This window comes from Asparagus officinalis, chromosome 7, assembly GCF_001876935.1.
Source record: "Asparagus officinalis chromosome 7, Aspof.V1, whole genome shotgun sequence".
NCBI classification, from domain to species: Eukaryota; Viridiplantae; Streptophyta; class Magnoliopsida; order Asparagales; family Asparagaceae; genus Asparagus; species Asparagus officinalis.
In genome coordinates this window covers 83,258,711-83,278,598 of record NC_033800.1, presented here as the reverse complement: position 1 = coordinate 83,278,598, position 19,888 = coordinate 83,258,711, and the positions used below count along the sequence as shown (strand labels likewise).

The 19,888-nt window shown below is 34.8% G+C and overlaps 1 protein-coding gene across 1 annotated transcript; it reads left to right on the top strand.

The window, feature by feature from the left end:
- LOC109851008 (epidermal growth factor receptor substrate 15-like) lies at positions 742-19,873 on the top strand. The gene is made up of 13 exons (XM_020421110.1): positions 742-1,091; positions 6,069-7,239; positions 7,955-8,173; positions 8,323-8,543; positions 9,744-9,818; positions 11,378-11,449; positions 11,747-11,845; positions 11,972-12,043; positions 12,117-12,231; positions 14,179-14,247; positions 16,378-16,765; positions 18,696-18,819; positions 18,906-19,873. The coding sequence occupies exons 1-13, from the start codon at positions 939-941 to the stop codon at positions 19,533-19,535; spliced, it is 3,408 nt and encodes a 1,135-aa protein (XP_020276699.1). The 5' UTR covers positions 742-938; the 3' UTR covers positions 19,536-19,873.

The following is a 19,888-nucleotide window of genomic DNA, read 5'->3' as shown; positions in this document are numbered from 1 at the left end:
GAGTTATGTGTCCTATATACAATACAATTACCCTAGACAAGTGAGTTATAATAATATTTTTCATTCACATCATTTGTGGTAAGATTTGATAGGGAGCTTGCATCAAAGGAAAAAGAAATTTTTATATTTAGAGCACATGACAAAATATATTATAATCTCCCTGCTCTAATTTCACAAGAAAAAAATTCTTTATACTTTCAGTTTTACTTCTATAATACAGATAATGAGCTATAAAATTGAATGAGAACATTAGCTAATATAAATATGAGTGAAACAACAACTAAAAATTAACGTGAACATGAGTCAAACCATAAGTAAAAGTTTAATAGACATATTATAAGTAAATTCATATGCAAAATTTCTTTGTGAATTGAATGATCACAAATGTCTTGAAAACTTCAAGATACGAATAAATTGAGATATTGGGGAGAGAGAGATTATTGAGTTGATGATCAATCTCACAAAACACTTTATTTTTTTTATTTTTACTCTATTTTTATTAATTTAAATAATCATGATATTCAACCACGTGCATTACAAATGCATCTCAACTAGGATCTAAAAGAGTACATATAAAAATAATCTTTCTTAAAAAACATTATCCAAGTATAGTGAAAATGTTTATGGCGGAATAAGTAAAGTTTAGGCGACACGTCATCTTGTCTCTGTTGTACCGCACCGGCATCTAAATCAAGGGTACCTTCGTTATTACCGAAAGTAACCGGTGGTAATTTCGTCCCTTTTCATATACACTCTCTTCTCTCCAAATCCCAAATGTCTCCCTTTTCTCTCTCCTCTCTCCAATCCTTGATTCATCGAGGATCCTCTCGATCATTCGCCCGATCGTAGCACCTCACGATCCAAGATCTCCTCATCTTCGTCCTAAATTAGGTGGAAATCTTGATCTCTGGTGCCGATCTCAGAGATTTTTGTGGGAAATGGCGGCAGCTCGACCGCCCCAAAGCCCTAACATGAACGACTTCGAGGTTATGTTCAAGCGAGCGGATTTGGATCAGGACGGGAGAATTAGCGGATCTGAGGCTGTTGCCTTCTTCCGAGGATCGAATTTGCCCCAGCATGTCTTAGCGCAGGTGTGATCCTCTCTTTCTTCAGATAAAATTTGGAGACTTGTGAAGAAATCAATCGATTTGATGTAATTTTGGTTTCTGTAGTGAAATTTTAGCATTTTTAGCTTTTGGGTGATTATACTGCTTTTGGAAATGATTTATGAGTTGATTTGCCTTGAATTAACACTTGTATGCCTTTCGTGAATGGTAGAACCAGTTTTGGATTTTTTTACTAGTTTTAGAAAGTGAAGACTGACATTAGTGTTCCAGTCAAGAGACCTTGATGCAGATCTGCCATGTAGATTGAGTAGTTGCCCAATCGCGTCTTAGAGCAGGTGTTCTCCTCTCTCTTCTGTAAGAATTTTGAGAAGTTATTTCGAAGGGAATCCATTTGATGCGATTTTGATCGCTGGCGCGAATATCTTGCAGTATTAGTTTCTTTTTTGCGGAAGTTGCGAGAAATTCAAACTGAAGGTCTTTAGTCATAAGTAATACGTATGTGTGTTTGTTCTTTCTTTGGAAGTGGTATGGAAGATCCAGTCATGAGATTGTAGTAACTTTATGTCTTTCTTAGATTGTATGACATCGAATAGTTTTGATGATATTTTTGTTGGTTTTATGATAATAGGAGCGTCAAACGCTTAATATTTTTTGTTTTTGAGTGATTATACAGCTGTGAGTTGATTTGCTTTAAATTGGACGATATTTTTGGGGGTTTGTGATGGTAGGAACCTCAAACGTTAACATTTTTTGTTGTTGAGTGATTATACAACTGTTAGTTGATTTGCTTTAAATCAACACTTGGATACTTTTTTGTGAACCGTAGATCCAATTTAGCATTATACTAGTTTCAGAAAATGAAGTTTGACAATACTGTTCCCATCAGGAGACCATGATACAGACCTACCAGGTGGATTTCTGTTATTATCAATTTTGCATCAAGTGGAAGGGTATATTTTTGATCTGATGTGGTTCGAGATTAGGTTACTCCTTTTCACTACGAAATCTAGTGAAGATGCCAACTCTGATAGTTCTGGTTGTAGAGCTGCATTATGATGTTCAAATTTGTTCTAAAAATGGCTTGGTAGATGTTGTTAGCTCAACAACCTAAGGATCATGGGATGAAGCATGAAATAATTCTATCCATGCTGCCTCCATGGTTAGTCAATATGTGAATCACTTGCGTATTTGGGCTCCTGGCGATCTTGGTACAGATGAAGAGGGAATATTTAGATTGCTTAGCTTGAATGAGGTACATTACCTGGTATGTCAATTACTCTTTGTAAGGTCGTGAAGCAGTGGTTATTTCGGGATATAAGTTTGATTATGCAGAATCTTACCAAGAGTTTGTTTCTCTTTCTCTTTATTAACAAAATGTCCAATTCGTCTCCTCTCTTCCTAGTTGGTTTGAAGTAACTTTTCCTCATCCTGTATAAAATGTTTTTCTCTGCCATTTCAAATTGTTAATATTCCATAACATAGATTCATGAAATATGTTGTCTAGATTGCAATGGTATATGGTTCTGCATGTCCTGGTAACATAGAATACACAGGTCATAATTAGATATGCAGACTCAGTTATGTATATATTTTAAAATACAATTCACTAAAAGAAAGGGGTTGTCTGTAATATCGTAATATCATTATGATATATTTAAACAGCTAGACTTTTTTTTTAAATATAGTAATGATATATTTAAATAGCTGGACTTTTTTTTTTATCATAATATCATCATGATATATATATATATATATATATATATATATATATATATCCTTTTCTTTTTAATGGATGATAACAAAAATTCTATTCTGATGATTATCATCATGTATTAAAAAATAAAAATAAAAAACAGCTAGACTTGGTCGTATTCTTCTGTGATTATGGTGTTGTTATTTATGTGAATGTGGAGGCATCTTATAGAAAAAATCACAGGTTACACAGGTGCAACTACAGCTACAAAGGCACAGTAAACTTGTATTTAGTAGGACTCGTATAATGCACGTGCTTTGTATGTGAATATACATGTTTTAAGTTTTGAATTTTTTATTGAATAGTAAAACTATGTGTTAATAAATAAAATTGTATAATAAGATTGCTTAAAAAGAAATATATGAATTAGTTATTATTGTTTAGTTATTGTAATTAAATATTTTTCTTATAATGATCACCCAATGTTAACCTTTTTTTTAAATAAGTCCCCAAATTTAAAATTGTTCTTAAATGAAGCCGTCAATTCTATAAGTTCTCTTAAATATGCCCCTCTAACTTAAAAGTTGTTAACTCTAAATTAACTAAGTTGCATTAATTTTGCTAGTTTTTTTCTGATGTTTTCTAGATAGTTACACTTAATACCTGCGATATTACAATAGTTACTTCTCATTATAATTATTTAATAGGGTAAATTACACTAAATCCTTATGTACTTTTAGCCCATGTGAACTTTCAAAATTGCACTAAACCCCTAATGACTTTTTCTATTTCAAAGAAGACCCTCAATAACTTTCTAAATTTTACAAATAACCCCTATAAATTAGAACTAGAGAATGGCATAACAAGACATTTTGAAAGTTTTTGGGGGTTAGGTATAATTTATCTAAAAGATATTGGGGGTTTCTACAAAAGTTATTAGGGGTTCAGTGTGATTTCGAAAGTTCATAGAGTCACTATTTTAAAAAACCTTCGTCTAGTCTGCCTAGGCGTACGCCTAGACCTAGGTAGTATCAAGACCGTCTAACTAGCGCCTAGCACTTAGGCGTTACCTATGTTGCCCACCTAGATTTTGGGAGTGTTTAGGGGAGCATTGTCGGCTAACGTGGACTGCACCATTTAGGCCTTGATCGTAATTTTCTGTGTTGTAGGTTCCACGTCCTTTAGCCTCCTTCAAACTCCTTTAACCTCTAAATATGAACACGTTCATTATCTCCTTCAACCATTAGCAAAACCTCCTCGACTACCACTTAAATGAAGAAAGAAATTCGCCTAGACACTAGTCCGACACCTAAGTTTTCTATAATATTAACATTTACTATCAATTATTATAATTAAAAAATAAAAAAAGAAAGCCTCCTAGACTCTAAGCATCAGGTCCAACGCCTAGACCTCCTAGCGCTTTCTATAACCTTGTTAGTTATTATTTTGGCTATTTAGTATTTAAGTACGCATGAGTTATTGTTGATCTAAGATTGCTATCTTTTTTGACAAATTTATATAAATTTAATACATATTTTTATCAATTATTATAATTAAATAATTTAAAAAATAGCCAAATGCCTAGGCGTCTAGGTGCTAGGCGTTGACTCAAATGCGTAGTCTATCTAGCGCCTCCTGTAACATTGCATAGAGTTTATTTACTGTAAAATGCTGAAAGTTCATTGGGGTTTACTGTAATTTACCTTATTTAATATTATAATTCTTAGTTCAAGTAATACTATTAAAATAATTATATTGTGTATCTACTATAAAATGTTTATCTAATTTAATTTTTTAATTATGCTCTTAAACAATTTAGTACTATAAATATTTTATAAATTTTTATTGTACTATCATTAACAATTAACAAGATTATTATTAATATTATATAATTTTGTCGTAAAAAAGGTTAGTTTTCAATCTTTACCAAGTATAGATTTACTAGTATCATCTAATAATTTTTGAGAAAATACTGTAAAAATATATATTAATTAATTAATTTAATTTTTAGTAATATAATACTAAATAAATAGTATAATTCATAATTTATGTGATAATATTAAAATAATTACACTATTTATGTGAATCAAAATTTATTCTATTTATTTTATTGCTCATTGAATTATAGTATAATTCTTAATAGTATTTAGTAATATATTATTCTATTTATACTATTATTTTAATTATTTTATTTTAATTCATAAATAATTATTATAATAATTTAATTGGTTACTACTAATAATTGTGTATACTTATTTTATAATATATTTTATTTAAACAATTAATAGTTATAATATTATTGATAATTATAGTTATTTAGGAAGGTGAGGAGGTGCATAATTAATAAGAGGTTATATTTATTTAATGAAAGATTTATTAGAGATAATGACATAGTTAGAATTTATCAAAATTTGAGAGGGCAAAAAGGAAAATTAAAAGTTTTAACACCCCAATCATCTTTTTATAGTAGTATAGATATATCGAGACATGGTTATATATACATACTGAAATTAATTACATATATGAGATCGATTTTGTTTTTTCACGATTTTGTTTTTTCATTCACATGTTATTGAAAATAACACTTTTATGAGGTTTTTGTGTTTCATTTATTAAGTAGAGGGTAATTTGGAAAACAGCTCCTGTTTACACTAGATACGTAAAATACCCTTTAAAATCATACTTTTGAACTGGATAAGGGCTAATGAACGCGATTAGTGTCCAACGAGTTGTAGGAAGTGGATGTGAAGTATAAGATACATGCTCAAGAAGTGTACGACAAGTGTTCTACTCTAAAACATGTACTATGCAGTTGAGTACACATCTAAATGAATGTATGCATATTCAAGGAGTGTCGGAGCCGGCAATTGTTGGACATGGGTTCTGGAGCCCAGACAAGGTGTCAGGATAACTGAGGAGTTAGGATATAAGTAACTAGTTTAGCTTGTCAAGGCAAGTTAGCGGGTATTTGGCTATGGCTGTGTGATTTTTATACTGGTCTTAGGTAGAAAAGGATTATAATATGTGGCAACAATGAGTTCAGTCAATAATCCTGGAATCTTGCTCATCACAGAAGATTATTTGCTGTGTTTTGTTCACTTTCTTTTGGCATGTACATCTAAATTCCAGAACTTATTATCACGATGAGTAAAGGTATGCCGTTCTATTCATCGATACATAGAGTTTGCGTTGTTACATTTTGCGGAAAAGTTATTTAGTTGTTTTTTTTTCATTGCTTGTATTCTGTTTCTTTAGTATTGATGTGTTGATGGATGCAGTATTAACCAAATTACTTTGATTTCTTGTAGATATGGATGCACGCAAATCATAACCAAGCTGCTTTTCTTGGTCGCCCAGAGTTTTTCAATGCATTGAGACTTATAACAGTGGCCCAAAGTGGGCGAGAACTAACACCAGATATTGTGAAGGCAGCACTTGGTCCAGCTGCAGCTAAAATTCCTGCGCCTCAGATAAATCCGGTGCCTGCTCCTTCAGCACAGATGAGTTCCATGGCTTCTTCTACAACCCAGGCAAATGCCATGCCACCGTCCACACAAGTGGGAGCTGTGAGACCAAGTGTCTATCAAAATCCTGGTGTCAGGGGACAACAAGCCCTTCCCAATATGGGCATGAATCAACAGTCGTTTCCTTCTCCTAATAACCATTTGATGAGGCCACCTCAAGCCACGGCAACTACTGTTTCACTTCCAATGCAAGGACTTGGTCAAGCTCCTTCTGGGGGAGGTATAACTGGTCCACGTCTTCCATCTTCAAGTGCACCGAATTTATCAACTGATTGGCTTGGTAGGAATAGTGGAGCTGCTGCTAGGTCTACTGCACAACTTCCTGTTAGAGGAGCTGCTCCTGCAAGCCAAAATGGATCAGGGTTAGAACAATTGGGGATGGCTTCTGGAGTAGCTGCAAAGCAAAAAGCACCCATTCTTTCTTCTTCAGTTCAGCCAAATCCTGTAGATTCAGCCTTGCCATCATCGCAACCTGCTTCTATTGATTCAAAAGCACTAGTTCTGTCTGGAAATGGTTTTGCATCTGATTCAGCATTTGGTGAGGATATGTTTTCTGCTGCTCCTCAAGCTAAGCAGGAAGCCTCAACATCTTCCTTTTCTTCCAGCAGTTTGTCTGGTTCATCCAACATCATTTCTGCATCCCAGAATCTTACTAAGCCAGGCCAACCCAATCCTATGCACCTTTATCAAGGTGGCAGTCAGTTACAAAGTCAGCCATTGGTAAAGCAAAATCAACGAGACACTGCACAAGGCACATTGGCCTTGGCTACATCAAATCTGTCAGTTGGACCTTCGACTCCCATTTCTAGTGATTCTCAGGTTCCATGGCCGAAGATTACTCAGTTTGATATTCGTAAGTACACTAAGGTGTTTGTGGAGGTAGATAAGGACAGAGATGGAAAAATCACTGGAGAAGAAGCACGCAATCTGTTCCTTAGTTGGAGACTACCCAGAGGTAAACATTTTTCAATGAAGGGTTGTTTGGAATTTGGCATTTCATGTACTAATGTATTGAGTTGATCAGTTGTAGAAATGATGGGAGGTTTCTCACAGTATCACTATCACCATCAAAGTCTTTCCTGTGAAAGTATGGTGAACTGTGGATTATAACACTAAGTTATGAAGGTCCACACAATTTGACCAAATTCTAGACCAGCTGTTAATTAATCAAAACTCCTCGAGTTGCTTTTAGTTCCTGGGATGATCAAAAGTGGGGCGTGGTACGGAACCCAGAAGTCAAGTCAGCTAGAATGGAAGCCTATCTTGCTCACACTTGGTTTGAACTATTCAATGAGAATAAGACAATATGCTACTTAGAATTGCACTCGCCTGTGAGATTTAGAGCAATGTTGTGCACAACATCTTCTGTCTTATATCATCATCTAAAAAAGTAAAACTTACTATCATCATATTTGCACAGAGAGGTTGGGTGAGTATCTCGCTCCCTTCCTCCCCCAAAACGAAAAGAACACCTCCACGTCTCTAATTTGGATTTTGTGACTTGCTTTATTGTCTATTATTTACCTCATAGGTGTTATATAATTTTTTTAGTTATACTGTCTTGTATGTCTGAAAGAGTGCATAATGTGCTACTTCATGATTTAAGGTGATAGTCTTCATGATATACGTATTATTTCTATTTAATGATATTTGTTTCATGCATCTTTCAGAGGTCTTAAAGCAGGTTTGGGACTTATCTGACCAGGATAATGATAGCATGCTTTCACTGAGGGAGTTCTGTACTGCCCTTTATTTGATGGAGCGCTACCGTGAAGGGCGTCCACTTCCAGCCGTTCTTCCAAATAGCTTAAGGTTTGATGAAACATTATCACTGGCTACAGGTCAATCCTCAAATGCTTATAGTGGTTCCAGTTGGCAGCAAAATCAAGGTAATTTTTTTTATCATTCACGAGCATGTAGTTCATCATGATGCATTCAGATTTGACCCAATGCACAGGAGCATCATCATCTTTATTTTTATTTTTTTTGCAACAGAAATTGTTTCATGATTTTATTTATTTATTTATTTTTGGTTCAGTATCAACTCAGCAAAGAGTTCCTGGTCCAAGGCCTGTAATGGCTTCTAACATGATGAAGCCACCTCGAGCTCCATTACCATCTCTACCTGAGGAACCAGTGCCGCAGAAACAAAAGGCAAGAGTACCAGTTTTGGAAAAGAATCTGGTAAACCAACTCAGTGAGGATGAGCAGAAAACAATTAACTTAAAATTCCAAGAAGCAACAGATGCAGACAAAAAGGTTTTTTTTTTCTCCTACAGCAACAGGCCAATTTATTTGATTTTTTTCTCGCCTGAAGTATTGTTTGTTACTATTGTCAATTTTAATATACATGCTACTAATGTTATACATATACTTAATGCTGAACCTAAATAGTGGCTGATAAGATCACTGGTTTAGTGAATTCGGTCTCGCATTTGGTTGGTGCTTCTCTACCTTTAAGCTATAATCACTTTTTATATTATACATACTGCTAATATGGGATTATTAGTGCTGAACCTTAATAGTCAACTATTAGGTGCCATGGTTTAGTACATTTTGATTTCTGGTTTGCTAGATGTTTATCTATATCCTCGAATTATCATCTCTTAGTTTTAAAGCGTATTGCTTTGTTTCTCAGATGCTTTAGCTAGAGCTTATTGATACTTTATTGGAAATAGTCAGATATTTTCTCAATAAACAAGGATAAAGCCTCATGCAACCTTCCCACGTTATTTCTTCTCACACGTTTATATCTGAAACCCTTCCCTTCATGTCAATGTCTTATCATAGTCAATCAAGGTTGTGGAATCGAAAAGTGGATCTAAGCGGAAGGTCCACTTTTAAGTGTTAAGGGCTTTAGAAGGCTTAAGAATGCAAAAGGCACCAATTTTTCAAATTGAAGAGAAAGTGTAGGCAGAAAATCAGAAATGGGAGAGGGGGATTGGAGTGAATTTTGAACAAAGAGGAAATCAGAAAATATGGAGAAAAATTTCTACAAATAAATATGTTGTTTTGACACTTTATATGAGTCTTCGAGTTTATGTCCGCCAAAAAGTTATTGAAGAAGGCTCTCCCTCCCTCTCTCTCCCTCTCCCTCTCCCTCCCCCTCTCCCTCCCTCGTGTGCAGTACTTATGTACACTGTGTGTTCTTTTTTCCTGCGGGGTTGGGGTGGGGTGTCATAGTTACAAAATTTGGTGCCAATTATGATGCCTATCTTCAAAAATCTAAACATGTTGCACCGGATGTCGGACATGGAAAAGATTAATTGTAATTTGAAGTTGATTAATGGTATTAGAGTCCATTTGAATTCAGCTTGAAAGTACCTGTTAGCATTAGCCACATATATTTACGTAGTTAATTCTTAATATGTATATGTCTTGGCTTTTGAACCTGCCTAAGAGCTTTTCGTGGTTTCCTTGTTATATCAAATATCGTTACCTTTTCTTCTTTGATGGAAGGTACAAGAATTGGAGAAGGAGATCCTTGATTCCAAAGAGAAGACGGAATTTTATCGCGCTAAGATGCAGGAACTTGTGAGTGCCCCCATATTCTTATGTGATCTGAAATTTTTGTGCATACCTCATGTCATTGCAAATAAGGATAATAGCTTTACTGCTGTGGCCTGTGGCTTGTTTATATAATTAATTCAAAGTAGCATTTCTAGGTATAGTCTTTTCAGCTGATTGGCTTTGTTTTTTTTCAATTTGCTGTTGGCTACTCACAGTTCTTGTGTCCAATCTTTTCATTTTGTAGTTAATAGCATACTTAAAAGTAGTCTACACTGCACAACTGCACATTCATGTAGAGCAGCATCATTTCCTTTTTGGTGTTACTTACAAATCATGCCACATAAGTCAGCTAACAGTCATGGAAAGGAGTATTAACCAATCAGGGAAAGGAGCAGCAACCAAGGTCAGCTGTATTATAATTTATGAGTGAAGATGAGATCATGAAAGGTAGCAAAATATAAATGTGAAAGTGGATGCTATTTTCTTAAGTTGTCAATGAGAAATACATAGAATACCTTAATATAGAAGTTTTCTCTAAATTAGGCTAAATTTTAGATGTTTTATGGAAAAAAAGGTTGTTATAGGACTATTTGAATAATTTATGTAGATAGGGAACTAGCATGGCTAACTATGTTATTCAACAGGAATAAACTACAGGTTGGTCAGTTCCAACTTGATCTATGTTTGTTGAAATTGTAACTCTTGTACACTGGATAATCCATTGCTTCGTTAACAAGAGAGGTAGATTATATTCAATTTCATGTTGTATGTGTTTTCTTTTTATCTTCATGTTTATATTTGCCTTTGAGATTTAATTGAATTACATAATTGTTTTTGCTAGTTATTTTAATTTCTGCGTTTTCAATTTATTTCTGGTTTTTGTTTACTCTATTACTTCTTGGAAGTCCTCATACTTTGTTATTGCTAAGTTTCTGAAATCTGTGCCATGCCTTTTGCGCTTATCTGCTTTCCAAATTGTTGTGAATATGTACGCTCAGCTTGAGATTGTATACACATGTATTTGGTCCATTGCTGAGTTCAAACAATTTTTTAGGTATTCGTATAGGCACATAAGTTTCCTCCATGAATATATACATTTCAATGTCTGAAGCATTGGCACTTCAATTGTAAAGGACACACATAAAACACATGACAATTATGGCTCTGTTTTGTTATATCTGTGTATAGTTCTCGTTATATTCTTTGGGACACTGTATCATGTCTTGTTGTGTCATTTATGTGTTCATATGTTTGCAGCCATGTCTTTGTTTCTTATGTTGCAGTTCATTTTAGTAGTAGGGAAGATATAGCATTGTAATATTGTGGGGATGCTTTATAAGAGCTAATTTTGCGAACAGTTCATAAGATTGTGCTCTGCAAAATTATTTTATCTACTGAAGTTCTCAACTTCGGAATTCTAAAATTATTTTAGCTGTGATCATCTATTATTTGAATAAACTAGTTAAATATACATGTGTTATGAGCTTTATACTATTATTGTACTGCTTATCTAGAAAAATAAAAATTTTCCTAGTATCGAGTTCTTTCTCTGATATAGTAATATTGATTATTTTGTTCGTTAGGTTCTATACAAAAGTAGGTGCGACAACAGGCTAAATGAAATCGTGGAAAGGATCTCTACTGATAAACGTGAGGTAATATTTTTTAAGTCGTGTTCCTATTCTATATGTGCAAGGTATTTGATATTTGGTGGGTTCAGATGCTGCATGTCCTCTTGATTAAACAGTGGGTTCAGATGCTGCATTGTCCTCTTGATTGAACAGTTCTGTAACCAGCTTTATGTTTCTTGCGGTGTACATAGCTTGTAAATAGTGATCATGTACTTTTAGGGGAGTAAATTGTTTCTTAGTTTACTGAATGATTTTACAGAACTTTTATCATTTTATGTATTAATTTAGGTTTTCATTGTATATGACCACAACCTCCTTTAGGTTGAATCTTTGGCGAGGAAATATGAAGACAAATATAAGAATGTTGGAGATGTAGCGTCAAAGCTTACACTAGATGAAGCTACATTTCGTGATATCCAGGTACTCATTGTGTTACCTAAGGAAATGTCTTATTACTGCAAACATGATCACAACTTTTCATTTTTCTGTTTAACCGGTTATTTATTTGTTTTCTGTTTGGTTTCAATGTGTAATATCTGTTTATAGGATAAAAAACTGGAATTATACAATGCAATAGTTAAAATGGAACAAGGTGGAACTGCCGATGGTGTTCTTCAGGTAGACTTTGCATATGATATACTTGCTTTTGTAATGCCTAATTAGTTCAGCTAATGCCTCGTCTTATTTCTAGGATCGAGTGGACAAGATACAATCTGATCTTGAAGAGCTAGTGAAAACGTTAAATGAAAGATGCAAACAATATGGATTACGAGCTAAGCCAACTTCATTGGTCGAGCTTCCTTTTGGTATTGCCAAAATTTTTCTGATCTATATACTATAATATTTACGAATTAAGCTAACTTCTTTGTTTGAACTTGTCTTTGGTAATTGGTAGTGTCAGTTTTGTTTTGATCTATATGGTACATTATTATTCTTCATCTGCTTTGACCTCCAGCTGATGGAAGATACTTCTTATCTAAGCTTCTTATTGCCAAAGTTTTAAAACAATATAATTATGATTTTTTTTACGGATAAGACAACCTGGAATTTCAAATTTTATCTAGTTATCCCCTGTTTGTAGCTGTATGTTTGCTGGTTCATGTGTATCAAGTTTCCATGCTTGTTGAACTAAAATAAAGATGTAATGGCATGTTTCTACTATTCTTTTTTCCACATTAGGAAATATTGACAACAGAAAGTGTAGAGAGTAAATTCTTTGAATTCAGCTACAGTTTCTGAACCAAATTGTGCATAATTAGCCAGAAGCTATTGAAAGAAGTATAAACGTGGAGTCAAAGTATGTAATGGATAAGTCAAGCTTTGATGATATAGTGTGGTAAAAACATAGCACTTAGTAACCAGAAGCCGTCCTATGTATGATCCATAGTATTCATGTTGATCTAGACGTCTTGATTGGTCTAAAACAGAGAGATCAAGAGGTTTTTAAACGTCTTGCTCATGCAGTAACCCTATCTCTTTTTTGCAACTAAAAAATGCATTGTCGATCCAAAAGAAGCACCGTATCACGGCTTGCTATACATGTTAAATAATTAATAAGAAGCAACTGGTAGTTGATTTTCCCAAACATTTTTTAACTTTTCCAATTGTTCATGTAATTTGGATTAATAATTAAATATTTTATCCATTTAGGAAGCACTGTTGCATGCAGCTTTTGGATTATACAAGTACTAGGGGTGAGAAAAATGTCGGTTCGGTTGGTTTTATACCTTTTCAACCAAACCGAACCCGAACCGGATTGGGGACGAAACTGAACCAAATCAAACCGAGATATTTCGGCTCGGTTCGGTTGATTTTTTCGATTGTTGCAAGCTTTGCCACAAAGCAGTGGGATCAAGAGGACGAGAGCCTCCCTATGGCCGCAGGAAAGTGAAGTTAAAGAAGTGTAAAAAACAAAAGTAAAGAGCGGCTGGGATTTAGTTTGGCATTATGTTGCCTTGTGGTTCATGAGGGAAGATACTTTTTTGGGCATCTGGGACAACTAAAAGCCATCCATTCTCTCATGGAAGACAGCTGTTTAGTTGGGAGTAGGATCAGTGACAGGGGTGCATGTACGGGACCCATGGATTGTGAGATAAGAGTGTTAGGTAGATAAATGGGTGCACTTTGGGTTTGGGTCGGTTCGGTGGATATGGGTTTGATTGAAACTAACCTGATCCAAACCGAATGAAATGTAAAAACTGATCCGAACTGGAAAAAAATGGACGGTTCAGTCAGTTTAGCCGGTTTAACCTGAAATTTGCTCAGCCCTAACAAGTGCTAATTAATATTTAATTTATCCTTCATTAATTACTAAAAAACATGGATAACTTTAGCAATTACTATTATTGTTATCTTGTACTTTTGATATACTCTTTAATCTTTTTTAAAGCTACTGATACGAACAACTTGATAACTCGGATCTGTAACTGCCAAAATGCTGAAGTCCCGTATTGATCCCAAATAGGAGATCAGGAATTGTGGTTTATAACGCAGCCTTTAGGCATTACTTATCTAAACCTTGCTTTTCTGGTTGAGTTTTTATGATGTGTGTATTCTTCCTCGTTTTTAAGCTATTCAAATTTAACCAGGGTAGCAAACCTTTCAATCATTGTTAAATCATGTGTATATTCTGTCTGTCTAGTTAGTAGTAGGTGTTCAGGTGCGTTCAGTCACCATGGTTTTGCTTATACATTCTTTTTAAGTTATATATAATATTTAGTTTACTGTTCTTAGTTATGTGCCTCGCTCTTTAGGTTGGCAACCTGGCGTACAAGAAAGTGCTGCTGATTGGGATGAAGACTGGGACAAATTCAATGATGAAGGTAATTTTATTAGAATTTTGAATGTTAGTATGTTGTAGGTAGGAACTCTAATGCAATGCTTTTTTAATTATGAAGTTTCTTGGAATTGTATAGTATGCTAGTCTTATGTAAATTGGATTGGCTGTGACAGTTTACTAGTGTAGTCCTGTCTACATAGAGCTATAACTTTGACTCATGTTTATGACTTACTGTCTTGTGAAACCTTTAAGCAATTTGAAGATTGATATTTATATATTGTCTTTTTCAAGCAATCTCCAAACTCAATGTTTGATGATGTTTCTGAATCATGGGCACCATCACTATGCTTTAATATGTTGGTATGGTGTTTGCACGAACTTGTATAGAAAATAAAGTTTATGGGTTTTATTTTCATCATTGTCATCCTTCCAATTTGACAAAAGCAAGTTAGAAAGAGTATCAGGCGACAAGAGATATGGAAATGACTGATTTTGTTTCTCCTTACTTGCTTCTCGTCTTCTCCTTCTGCTTGTCCAACTGAGATTCTCAGGGACACAATGCTTATCATTCTTCTGTCACAGTTTGCCTATAGCAAGGAAGTATTGCGGTCACTTTTTTTTTTTTGCCAATACCATACTTCTCATAAATCATAATGCTTCACATCCCCGTGATCCCGATAAGGGTGTCGAGGCATGATTGCAGTGGGTATAAGTATAGACTGATGACTTGTATACCTTTCCCAACCATGTAAATTGTTTGTTTATAATTGTGTCCTTGCTCTTACCTTGATGAACCCAATTTAGCAATTTGGATCAGTGTTTCCACGCTCTTTCTACCTGTAATCAAGATTAGTTACCATGTTGCTTATAAATGTTGTTTATCAAGATGCAAAAAGTAGTTAGTTAGTTTGGGCCTTATTGATACCTGAACTTTGACTCTACATAAATGAACTTTGACTCTACATAGCACTTAAACTTGACTCAAACTGCAGTAAGATGGCCTGAACAAGAATGTTCAGCCCGTTAATACAAAGTTCTTGGTGAGACTGATTCTCTTAGGCTTCTGCATTTTTGTTTCAACCTGTAACACCAAAATACTAACTTTGAATTTGCATGATCAATTCCATTCACCCCAAACCATCACTCTGAAAGCCACCAGGGAAAGGGTAATTCAATCCGAGCACCACTAGTCCTTATCTCCTTCCTCTGCCACAAGGCCCACAATCTTTATCCTCATCTTCCTTCTCTATCCCCAATATCCATCCTGAATACTAGCTCCCATCCTTCAGGCATTAGGCATTTTTTGAGCATTTTTTGTAAGGAAAAAATAAAATAAAAATCAGAACATATCTTCCGTTTGCAACTATTAAATCAATGTCTGAAAGCTGAAACTTTTGTTAGATATACTTTGGTCTTTAATAACTATTGAATCACTAAAGGGATGCAACCTGTACTCAACGGGTGGGAATTTGAAGACTTAAACTGGTTTGCAACTAAAAATATGAAATATGAAATACAATGAAAATGGGTTTTGTTTGGTTGCTAGATAAGTATCGACACTGGTGAAAATGAACAAATTTTGTTCTGAATTTTCCTGTTGTTGGATAAGTATCATGTCTTTCCATGTCTTGTTGATTCACCGGAGCATGACCTCTTCTTCATGCTAATTTCTTTAGCTTATTAACTTACTGAGGAGAAGTTGAATTATTTATGAGCATGAAATTTCGGGACAATGTCTTCGACACAGCATGAGTGTGCTCCATTGATGGTAGAAGAGATCATAATTTTGTCCTGATATGGTTTTTCTTGTTTTCTGTTATTTTTGACAATACTTTTGTTAGTGCAAGATCAAGATAATTTCTACAGGGTCCTGAAACAAAGCATATATACTTTCATACATGTAGTAAACAGCAGTGTTTTTCTTTTTTGCATGTTCTAACATCTAACTACTTCTAGTCCAGACTTAAAAACATTCTCAATCTCTAGAAAGATTACCCAACTTCTCTCAGCTCTGAATTCTACTTGGTTTCTGATGTTTTTTCTTTGCGATCGAGTGCTTACATTATAAGTTTAGGTTAGTGTTTGATGTGAGTTTTTTTACAGTTGATTGTCAAATAGCATGATTTTTTTGATTGAGTTGTGATTGATTTTTCATTTCATAATCACCTTTCAGGGTTTGCAATTATAAAGGAGCTCACAATTGAGGTAGAAAATACTGTTGCCAAACCCAAGCAGCCTCCTGTTAGGAGTGATAAACCTTCTGCTGCAGAAATATCCACTGTTCCTTCGTCCTCCAATGATGAGAAAAAGACTGAGTCTGGCAAACATGAGGTGTCTACCATTTCAATGTCATCCAATGAAGAAGATAAGGCTGAGATCCCTTCTGGCAATGGGGAGCGTGCCACTGAAAATGAATCAACTTATGCCCACAGTGAAGATGGTTCGGCAAGAAGCCCTCATGTGAGTCCTAGAAGAAGTGCTTTAGAGATCTCATCTCCCGATTGTCAATCAAATCAGCATGGAATGCATGATCTTTCTCCCCATGCTAAAGATGGTCAAAGGTATGCCCGCTTCATGCATATAGCATATAATTAAGTACCATATCCCCATCCATGCATGTAAGATCACTGCAAAATGTATGTTAAATTTAGCATTTCCATGGCTTTATATTCTTCTTTAGCAGTGGGTGAAATTCTGGATAGAGATTTGTCCTTTACTTTTCTGGACTCTCTTCTAGTCTAGGAAAATTGTTTTGGGTTCCTTGGTTTAATGAGTTTGATTGGAATATCACTGCTAGTTAATTGATCTTCTTGGATGATGACAAGGCTATATATGACCCATAATTTCCTTTGCCAGAAATATGACGCCAACCAAGAGGATCGAAATAGTCAGCAGTAAAATTTTAGTGAAACTATTGGTGATACAGATGTATTTAAAGAATATGCTCCATTCATACCCTAGATAGAAGTCTTTGATGGCAAACATTAAGAATAGAAGACCTCATATGCTCAATAAGGAATTTGATTTCGTATCCTTATTTTAGCTTAGCTTTCATTACGGTTGGAATTGAATCAGACCAAATATTTTTGTGGTCAAATTGTACTTGTGTAAAATTTTGAGTCCAAATAAAAATTAATGATTATGAATTCAAATATAAGTTTCCTTCAGATATTTGTTAAATACTAAAATATATTTAATTGAATTTTTTATATTACATAGATCATGACTGAAATTACTTGATTAGAAAGATCTTCAAATTCATTAAAGAATATCATTCTTTTAACAGTATTTAAATTCATATTTGAAAATTAATCCTATACGAATGTGATGTACAAATCAGTAGGTGAAATATCTGATTAAAATTTTTGATCTGAGAATTATCTGTTGAAGTGAAAGAGAGGGGGGAGGTAGGGGCGAGCAAACAGTTGGTTCGGTCAGTTTTGACTACTTTTTTTAAATCGAACCGAACCGAGCTAGATTCAAAACCAACCAAACCGTGTCAAATCGGTGGTTCGGTTCAGTTTAGATATGTATAGTTAAAGAATTATTATAGTTAAAGAATTATTAGGTAAAAGAGAAGACTATTATTCCCAAATATTTCACTCATCTCATAAAATTGAAGAGAAAACTCATCAAATCAATGACTATACAAACTAAAATCAAGCATTTATAAAATATTAGTGTGACTTATCTATTCATCTTGAACGAGCATATTTTTAGGCAATTATGTCTAGAGCTCGGTTCGGTTATTTCGGTTTCAAATATTTTAGAACTGAACCAAACCGAAGTTTTTCTAAAACCAAACTGAATCGTGGAAATTTGGTCGGTTCGGTTAGTTATTCGGTTTGCACCGAAATGTGTTCCCCGCTAGGTGGGAGGGAGTCCTACGTTAAAGTATGTCAGGGAGATCAAAAAATATAAATAGGAACACATTTGATATTTGAACAGAAAAAGGATCAGATACGTGATTCATAAATTATATGAACATCAAAAAGTACATTTAGTATAAATGCTCTTTGAATCGAATTTGAACAAATACTTGTACTAATAATTACAGAAATATTTCCTTATTTTTTGATCAACTTCAACTGATAAACCTCATATAGTAAATAATGGAAGATATTAGGAAGATGTGCACAGTCATCTTAGGAGTAGTTAAGTTTACCTCCGTGTGGTGCCTCAAACCTCAAACCGTACAATCTAAATAAACAACTTTTTGTACCTTATGAGTTATTTGACTGCAATTTTGTGGAGCAATAACAACATCAAACAAAAGAAGAAAGGCTTTTATCCCAGCTCTCTGCAGGTCGTACATTCTGGCCTACCTAATTCAACACTCCTTATGGAATTTGTTGCTTAAAGATAACTAGATATGATATCATGCATTGAAGTTGTGCAAACACTAATAGTAAATATATACTCTTCTCTTTAGCTAGTTCATGCTTTATGTAATACTTCAAACTGCTATAGAATTAATTATATGTGGTGCAGTGATCATGGTGGTGCTGAATCCACAATATCTGGAGACAAATTTCCTGATGAACCATCATGGGGTGCAAAGTTTGATACCGACGATGCTGATTCTGTGTGGGATTTTAGTTCAACAAACACAAAGGTAAACCATTTAGAATATTCTCTTGTACAAATAATTTTTCAGTGAACACCTCTCTCATGCGCTTTACTCTTTACCACTCACTGCAGGAGATTGATCATGACAGAAGTCTACATGATTCTTTCTTCGGTCCTGGAGACTTTGGTCTCAACCCAATTAGGACAGGAGGGTCTCCAAGTGCCGAAAGTGTCTATGGAGCAGACAAGAAAGGCCCATTTTTCGATTCTGTTCCAAGTACTCCACTATACAACTCTAGCTTCTCACCAAGATTCAACGAAGCTTCAGAAGACCATTCTTTCAGTCGATTCGATTCCTTCAACATGAGTGATGGAGGATTATTTCCAACACGTGACTTTTCGAGGTTTGATTCAATGCGAAGCACTCCGAGCCTTGCTAGGTTTGATTCAATGAGAAGCACTAGTGATGCTCCTTTTGGGGGCCTTGAAGGGTTTGACTCAATGCATAGTAGTATCCCTCCACTTGGTAGTCTTCAACGATTTGATTCTATGCGAAGCACTTCTGAGTATGGTGGAGGTTTCTCATCATTTGATGATACTGACCTGTTTGGGTCTACCGGACCTTTTAAGACCTCGGAAACGCCGAGATGGTCCTCCGAAACTCCGAAATGGTCCTCAGATACACCCAAATGGTCCTCAGATACACCCAAATGGTCATCAGAAACTCCAAGGAGAAGTACTGATAGTTGGAATGCTTTCTAGAGGTTTTTTCCAGTTGTTGGTGACTTCAATATCGGAGTGTTCGATTATATGTGGAAATATAAAAGACGGGTTTGTTTATGGATCGGTTTCTTGTATACACAGCAGTTCACTTGTTCATGAGATATATATTTGACGAGGGTGTTTTTTGTCCACATTGACGTTTCGGACGCTTGTTATGCCCATGCAATCTTTGTTGGTTGGGAGTTGATTATTTCTTTGTTGATGAGGGATTTTTGCTGGCACTCTTTTATGTTGTGTATTCATTATTGTTTGCGACTGTATTGTATTCATTATTATTTGTGAATAAGTATTTGACGGTAGCGCTGCATTTTCAGTTTTGCGAGTTCTTTGTT